This window comes from Arachis duranensis, chromosome 9 (genome assembly GCF_000817695.3).
Source record: "Arachis duranensis cultivar V14167 chromosome 9, aradu.V14167.gnm2.J7QH, whole genome shotgun sequence".
NCBI classification, from domain to species: Eukaryota; Viridiplantae; Streptophyta; class Magnoliopsida; order Fabales; family Fabaceae; genus Arachis; species Arachis duranensis.
The window spans coordinates 103647180-103655598 of NC_029780.3; the positions used below are offsets into that span (position 1 = coordinate 103647180).

At 30.7% G+C, this 8419-nt stretch overlaps 2 protein-coding genes and 1 pseudogene across 2 annotated transcripts; 1 reads left to right on the forward strand and 2 right to left on the reverse strand.

The window, feature by feature from the left end:
- Positions 1-1150: 1150 nt before the first annotated feature.
- On the forward strand, positions 1151-3088 carry LOC107466559 (uncharacterized). The gene is made up of 2 exons (XM_016085546.3): positions 1151-1315; positions 2631-3088. Exons 1-2 carry the CDS (start codon positions 1237-1239, stop codon positions 2840-2842), a joined length of 291 nt encoding a protein of 96 aa, XP_015941032.1. The 5' UTR covers positions 1151-1236; the 3' UTR covers positions 2843-3088.
- Positions 3089-3248: 160 nt separating this feature from the next.
- LOC107466485 (blue copper protein-like) lies at positions 3249-4368 on the reverse strand (annotated as a pseudogene).
- Positions 4369-5809: 1441 nt separating this feature from the next.
- Positions 5810-7305, reverse strand: LOC107466486 (uncharacterized). The gene is made up of 2 exons (XM_016085461.3): positions 6899-7305; positions 5810-5982 (listed from the first exon to the last, which is right to left on the reverse strand). Exons 1-2 carry the CDS (start codon positions 7140-7142, stop codon positions 5810-5812), a joined length of 417 nt encoding a protein of 138 aa, XP_015940947.1. The 5' UTR covers positions 7143-7305.
- Positions 7306-8419: the final 1114 nt, after the last annotated feature.

Consider the following 8419-nt stretch of genomic DNA (forward strand, 5'->3'; position numbering starts at 1 on the left):
TGTGTCGCGTGCTGAGGAATACAGTGAAAAAAACTATTTTTTATTTTTTTATTAGATAACTGAATTTCATTATACAAAATAAACAAGTACAAGAGTGAAAAGACAGTAGGTTCAACATTACAACTGATCCGTCATCTTATAATTCGGTCTTTATTTTGCATTAGGAGTTATAACTCGACGTTAACTATCATTCATTCTTTGCTTGTAATCGACACCTTCATTACCATCATTTCCATCTTATGACCGAACGGTCATAACATGAATATCATTCATCAAATTTATGCCTAGGACACTAATTTCTATATCTCAGCAGACAATGTATGATAAGTTCTATATCATCATGTCTTACATTCTATATTCATTGAATTATTATAAATAAAATACATGATAAGTTATATTTCATGTCTTACATTCTATATTCATAGAATTATTATAATACATAACACATGATAACTTCTATTTCATGTCTTACATTCTATATTCATAGAAATATTCTTATACCTCTTTAAACACTTGTTGACTTGAGCGTTGGAGTGTCTTTTGCAGGTATTCACCCCTTGTTTTCTCTTTGCCGACGTATACCTCATCTTGACGGAGAGTTTACAAGTACTCACTAGCGAACGAGTTATACATCGGCCAACCTCAACAAGAACAACAACAAATTATTTTTTTTATAGTTTCCAGCATTACATTAGGTTTTTTTTTTTTGGACGGGAGCAGTACAACAGTGATTTTTTGGATCGGGGCATTACAACGGTTTTAATTTCCCCAATAAATAATAATATCATTGGACCCAACAAAACCACGGGCTCACCACTCGTAAAGATCCAAGCCCAGCTCCCATGTCAATATACTAGAGCTATTTTCGGCTCAAAATATGGTGCTCCATGTTTGTTACTTTTCAATTACAACAACAAAAATGTAATAAATAAAATTTACAGAGTAACATTTTTAGAATTTTACTAATTTTTGTCCTAAAAATATAGGTTAAATATATCATAAAAATAAATATAAAAAATTAATTTTTTTACATTTTTAATATATTAAATATATTAAAATTTTTATTATTATATTTGTCTTAATTATTAATAAATGTAATTAATAAATTGATAAGGTCTATAATTAATATAAATATAAATGGCCAGTTTTCATTAAGAAATAGAACTGATTAATTTTGCGCCTGTGGAAAGAGAAGAGAAGAGAACTCGGTCGAAGAGGGTATTATTTTCCGCAGCCATGGCTTCCAACACCGCTCTCAGATCCGCAGCAAAGCTTATTCGCTCCTCTCAATCATTCATCTCTAAATCACCATCTGGTAATTCCTCTCTTACCGGTTTTTTCTCTTTATTTTCAATTTTTTTCTACCAAATTAATATTCTTTATTTTTATTTTATGTAAAAAGGGGGAAATTTGCAAAGTGGCGTGGTCATATTTGAAATGGATCCATCGTTATGAAACACTGAATTTCCAGTTGGTATTAGGGTTGAGTTAGCTCGATGTGAATCATGTGCTTGAGCTTTAGGAAAATTAGAGAAAACAAAAAAGGGTTCCTTTTGTTTAACCTATTTTCTGATGTGGAGTTTGTTCTTCGAGTTAGATGATGAATTAGTTGGAATTTGGGGCCTGTGTGGTTTCTGTTTTAGATTGTCGCGTTTACTTTTTTATTTTTTTCCTTCAGATTTTTGTTCCAGGAAACAGTTGAAAGTAAAAGGGAAACAGTGAAATTAAATCATGAAAACTGGAACGCATTAATGGTTTTTTCAGTCATTTATCTATGATTCTGTGTTTTGGTTATAGCTCTGAATTGTTTGATATTCTGGAAAGGTCTGAATTTTTAGGGTTGACATTTTGTTTGTGTGATGTTTATGGCATGTCAAATACATCTATGGTCTTTAGAGTAGTTTGGTTAGTGTTTATGGACAGCAGCCATGCTCCGTGTATGTCAAAACTTAAAACTCAGCCACCTTATAGAATATATATTGAAATACAAAATATAGAACGTGAGTATCTATAAACAATATATATTGGTTGATTTGGTGACTAATTTTTATGTGCATATAACATTTATTCATGGATATGGTAGGATACAAATATGTTTGGTTGAACTAAGACAGAATCAAGAGAGACTCAATGGGACTAAAATACACTGTCTTAGTTGCATCTCAGAAGGAAGGCCACTAGTGTCTTTGTCTCGTCCTATCCCACCATGTCTATGTAGCCTAAAGTGCTTTATGTTTCTTGTTTCTTGGATCATTTGCTAACCGCATCCTCATTTTGCTTATGAGGGATTTCAATCGTCTAAAGTCAGGGTAGTAGTTATAGATGTTTCAAGTATGATTAGATCCTCACTTTAGAGGGTCCAAATCCAATTATGAGGCTGCAAACTGAGGACTTACTTTTCCCCCTTCTTTTTCATATGTTCCAAGATAGATTTTACTTGTTTTGTAAAAAACTGCTGTTGACAATAAAGTAGGCTTTTTGTCTTTGGATTTAGTTAGCAAAATCTGCTTTTTAAAATGGCAGAGAATGAAAGGAAATATTATTCAACAAAGGATTGAATGATACTGTTCACAAACCTTTTGGGAAAGACAGTTTTCACAATTTAACCTCATGTCATTGCACTGTGGCAGGTAGCCGAGGTTTCCATTCTACTGGCATCAAGAGAGGCGGTCATGGCCATGATGAGCCATACTACATGCACGCAAAGCACATGTACAACTTGGACAGGATGACCAATCAGGGATTGAAAATGTCCCTTGCAGTGTTCACCGGCTTCAGCATTGGTGTCGCGGTTCCTGTCTATGCAGTCATTTTCCAGCAAAAGAAGACAGCATCAGGATAGGTCCTCATTGTAAGATGAGATTGCATAGCATATAAGAACAGTTGGGGGGTCCTGAACTGTCTTGGGTTGCTAGGTTATTGCTTTATTGCTTTGACATTTGTTTCCGTCGAAAATTCAAACGGAAAACCAAATTTTCCATTACTGGAGTAATAATTAGTTAACGGTTCTCTGGTTGTATGCTGTGATGTTATAAGACTTACTGCTTGAACAACACATTAATGTCTTTACATGGTCTTTGTCACCTTATTTCATTTTTTTATTATATAGCTTGATTAAATTTAACACAATATTAGGTTTGCCATTTTTTTTAAAGTGTTAGACAAAAGTTTCTTTAACCCAAAAATAAAGCTATTAGGATTGCATTGGAAATCAAGGGTGCAACTCCAAATAGTTTATACAATGCAAGTAGTTTTAAACCATTTTTGTTTCCTGTATTTAGTGACATTAAAATATGAATTTATAATTTCATACAAAATATTCAAATTCAGTCTACTAGGGCTATGTGAGGTGGATTACATACAAACTATAGAAATAAAATCTAAAGTAAAAGCCCCTCTGCCTCCAAGGCAAAGCATATGATTCAAATGGGTTTCTACAAAACAGTTTAATGAGGTAAACTAACATGCCAAGTTGCCAACTTTGTTATGCATAAAAACATCAAAGTGTCTATCATTCAATTGTGTTCAACAACAATCATGTATAAAGTATGTTGTGGATGACTCTTCCAAGAAAACATAACAAAATTACATTTTTTTTTGTCAAATTAACGTGAACTTGTTTTCTCTAAATTTGTATCATCCCAAAGTAGCAGCCTAAAGCAACGTAAACCAAACTGAGAATATTTGGTGGGAAATTCACAACTCCATTTGAAACAGGTGTGTTCTTCTTTGATGAAGGAGACTGTTGAAATGTAGTTGCAGGGTTTTGGTCAGATCCGGCCACAGCATTAGGTGCCATAGCCGGTGAAAGACCGAAGTGTTTCCATTTCCATAACTCGCCAACACATCGGTTGTGTCACATGTATCATAGTTCTTTTTTGTAACTTCGTCTACACTATTGGATGATGAATACTGAAAAACTGCAAAATCAAATCAAAATATACCCGGATAAGTTAAAATTTATAAATTCTGTGAATAAAATTTGATTCTTAGTTATATGTTTATTGCTCTTAATATTTCAATTTTTATTGAATTCCAGCCCCTCAAAATTGATATGACAAATTTAGTACAACTGCTAACATAAACAATAATTCATTTCAGAAGTTACTGTATCAAAAATGAGCCATATAGAAAATGAACATTAATTAAGTACTTACCAAGAGAATCACCAACTTTGAAATTCTTATCAGCAACCCAAGTTTCAAGATTAGTGCTAATGTCCCAGCCAGAGGTATCTCCAACAGTGTAGGTGGTGGCTGAGCATGACACCACCACAAAAGCAAAGAGAAGAAAACATGACAGGACCACCTTTGCCATGTTGATCATAAAGTTAATTATTAAGCTGAAAAAAATGGAACTAACTTATAAGTTTTATTGGGCGGGTCCATATAACATAAGATATATATAACTACTTGGAAGTTTGCTCATTTTTCAGATGACCTAACTCCCAAAAAATTAATAAATTTGCAAGAAATAATAAATGATACTTGGTAATTGGTATGTGAATTTTATCAAGATGGTTGAGTGATTCATTGGTCACGTTAGCTGGCCAGTGGTTAAACCATATTGCACTGCAAATAAGGCTTTTAAGTAGGTTTGACTTTGAAGGTTTAATTATCTAGTTCAAGAAGTAACTGTTCTTCATCCTTTTTTTTAATCTAATATAAACATGATATTCTTCAATTCCACAACGAAGAAGAAAAGAAAAGAAATCTAAGTAAAAGGAACTAGGTCTAGTGGAAGATTCCGACTTCCGAGTCAAAATTTCAAATATAGTAATTGAAAAGAGTGCTCACGTTTTGTGTGTGTCTTTATATATAGGAAATTTAAGAATATAAATAAAAAAATAAAACAAAAAAGTCTTATGGACAAAAAAAATTAACTATTAAATTAGCTATTATATATTTATGTATATTTATTACATATTAATTTACATATTTTTCTAACTAGATAATCAACTATTAGAATAATCAAACCTATCATAGGAGAATAATTAAATCGGTAATAAACGAATAACTAACCTTGTTTAGTATTATAATAGAAAAACTTATGAGATGTCAATTATATATTTCTATATGCGATGGTTGATTAAATTGTTTATATATACGTATTTGATCTTGTCTCAGGTTTTTGCATTTTTTTTATTTATTTTACTTTTTCACTCCTATAATTTGAACCCAAAATTATTGATTATGAAACTAAAGAACTTGTGATTTTGACGAACGCATAGTATTTTTTATTTCCCAGAATATTATTTAAAAGAAATTATTTTCAACCACTTTAACTGAAGCCATCAAGTGGAATGAGAATGACCACCCTAAAGCATGGACTATAAAAATCCCACATATTTAGTATTAATTGTTAGAGCTTTATGATTAGTGTGAAGAAATTATTTACTCAAAAATTTAAACTAATAAAAAGAGAAATATATGAATGTTTATACTTCTAATAATTAGTAAATTAGTTAAGAGGAATGCTAAGGGGCCAGTAATTTTAGTGTTTTGTAACCATCAATTGGCCATTAATAATATTTTTAATGGTGTGAGATTACATCTAATGGTAGGAGATCACTCACTTTTGTTTTGTGGTTAAGTGCTGGCCAAAAAACACAAAAGTTGCTGGCCTCCTAGACTTTTCCATTAGGTAAATGTAAGACTATTGCCATTCACCATTTTGGACCATCACCAATTGCTTCTAAGTTCTAACAGAGAATAATACAAGGTGGGAAATAGTTAAAAATTTGAGCTTAGAATTGCCTTGTAGATTTGTAGAAGTACTTGCACTTCAATTTTTAACTGAAGCATATAATTTACTTAAAGTTTTTTAGATGAATGGAAAGTTTATCAGCTGCAAAATCTTTTGTGGAAATGTCATCTGGGTTGACAATAGGTAAGAAGCCCGTTTGAGTACCATCGCTGCCATTTTCAATTTCTCCTTCAAGACTCATTCCTTCAATGCTTCTTCCTCCTATCATTCCCACATCTATATATAAAACAAGAAAAGAAGAGAAAAGAAAAAAGGAAAAAAGATGGAGCTTAAAATAGTGATGTTATAGAATTCAAAGTGAGAAAGTTAACAATACATCACCTTTTTTTTCCTTATATTAGTGCATGTCTATTTCTTCATTAATCTCATAAGCATGGTGAGATCAAGAATTTCTTCCAAGTGTTATCAAGGTTGATTTGGTAAAATTTCAATTTTCATAAGTAATTTATAAAATTTTGAATGATAGTTTTGTAAAAAGTATAAGATTTATATTTAGTAAATCAAACTGAAAATAATTTTTATAAATGCATATAATTATTGTGTTTGATAAAATAATTTTTAAAATTTAAAATAACCATAATAAACAAAACTAGAGGAAGAATTTTGATTGTGAATAAAAAATTTAACCCAATAATTAGTTAAGAATAAATCTAAATATTTATTAATATACAAGTTAATTTTTTTTATTTTGATAAACACAAATTAATTTTAAAAGATAATTGTTGAAGTACTTTCAAAAGAAGTTCTAATATTTTAAAACTATAAACACAGACACAAGACGAACTATTTGTATTTTTTAAAAATACAAACACATTTTTAATAAACTTTATCAAATCAGACCTAAGAATATAAATTACTAAATAATTCATAATTAGTGAATGCAGAAGTAAACTATGATGATCTATGATTCCATGCAAGTTAGGTTCAAAATTAGATTTATAGATGCCGCATATCATAACTGTAACATGTTGTAACAGACTCAAATTCAGATTACAAAGACAAAACAGTGAAGAAACAAAAGAGAAGGAACACGATACACATGACAATAGTCACTTAAGACTCATTATAGAAACTAATTATATTCAAAGAAGTAAATCTCCGAGGAATGGATGATGTGGAATGTGTTCTGCACCTGGGTTTGAGAAGAGCCAAAGAGCGAGGGCACAAACAAGGAGGACAAAAGGGATAACATGAACTGCATTCTCTGCGAACTTGACACGTGCCTTCTCCTTCTTTGCCAACTCAGCAATGGGATCATACGTTGGCAAAGTGGTGGTGTCAAAAACAGAGTATGATCTGTGCCCTGGAGACAGAGTTATTGCTGAATGCTTGAAGTAATCATCAGAGAACCTGTTCCAGCTTGCAGACCTGTGCATCTTCACTTATGTTCTTGTTTTCTTTTTGTTTTCTTTGATGAGAAGGAAAATGGGAGTGGATTTTGACGGTGATTTAAGAGAAGGAAAAAAGAAGATCATGTGTCTTGTGCATCAAATAAATCACTAAGAAGCTGAGTCAAAGCTAATCCCAAAAATAAAGCCGAATTCATTGTGTTCCTCTTACCAATTCAGACAACTCTACATAGTTTTAGGGGCAATTTAGACCATCAAATAAATTATAGTCCATACAACAAATAAAAAGAAGGTTATTTTCGGATCTCTTTACACAAATGCACATAAACGGCTATAGTATTATGGTTTATACGAAGATATAAATAATGCATAAAACTTTACTTATGAAGAAGGAGAATAAAATAGTAAATTGCTCTACAAACAGAATTTTATACAAAAAGTAAATAAGAAACTTACAATTAAAACATTATTGATCAAACTCTTTTAAATTCCATGCTATTATTTAACATTCAATAATAAAATATCATTCTATTAAATTACTTATACAATTAAGATGATTAGTTTTTTTAGAACATTATCATATTATTGTCTAAAAATATTATATTTTATAATTTCTTTTAATTTCTTAATTAATATCTCATTGTTAGTAAACTCCTATTTTTTTTGTATAATGAATATTATAAGAAAGGTAATTATTTTGATGTTCTTCTAAAAATAATATACAATAGATATGTTTTTTAAAAAATGAGTAAATACTTATTGTTTCAACCAAATTATACATGACCAAATGCACATTTTTTTAGGGTCAAGCAAGATTTTAGACCCTAAGAAATAGGCCGAAATTTTTTTTTATTTCTAACTTTTTTTTTACATATAAAATTATTCTTAAGGTTTAAAATCAAATTTTAAAATCGTTCCTTTTACTTAAATATTAAAAGTTTGGAGCAAATTACCCATAACAAAAAAATTATAAAATAAAAAAATGTTTCTGCTCTTGCGAAGGGGGAATGGAAGAAGAAGAAGGGGGAAGTGAAGAAGAAGAAGTTGTCCACGATCCACCTCTACCTCCGCTTCCGCCGCCACCTCCGATTTTGGTCCCTAAGGTAAGGACGATTTTAAAACCAAGTTAAACCTTAAGGACGATTTTGTATGCAAAAAAAATTTGAGACGAAAAAAATTTTCGACCTATATCATAGGTACCAAAATCATACTTAACCTTTTTTTTTTGTTATTTGAAGAGAAAACATATGAAAAAATATAATATATATAATTTTATATGTGTGTACATACAAAAAATTAACTAT

Bases quoted from the DNA above. Each gene is read 5' to 3' on its own strand.
- LOC107466486 (XM_016085461.3), bottom strand. From the start codon at position 7,142: ATGCACAGGTCTGCAAGCTGGAACAGGTTCTCTGATGATTACTTCAAG. The intron at 5,983-6,898 runs GTGCAGAACACA...TTTTATATATAG, and splicing joins TTGGCTCTTCTCAAACCCAG to ATGTGGGAATGATAGGAGGA.
- LOC107466559 (XM_016085546.3), top strand. From the start codon at position 1,237: ATGGCTTCCAACACCGCTCTCAGATCCGCAGCAAAGCTTATTCGCTCC. The intron at 1,316-2,630 runs GTAATTCCTCTC...GCACTGTGGCAG, and splicing joins CATCTCTAAATCACCATCTG to GTAGCCGAGGTTTCCATTCT.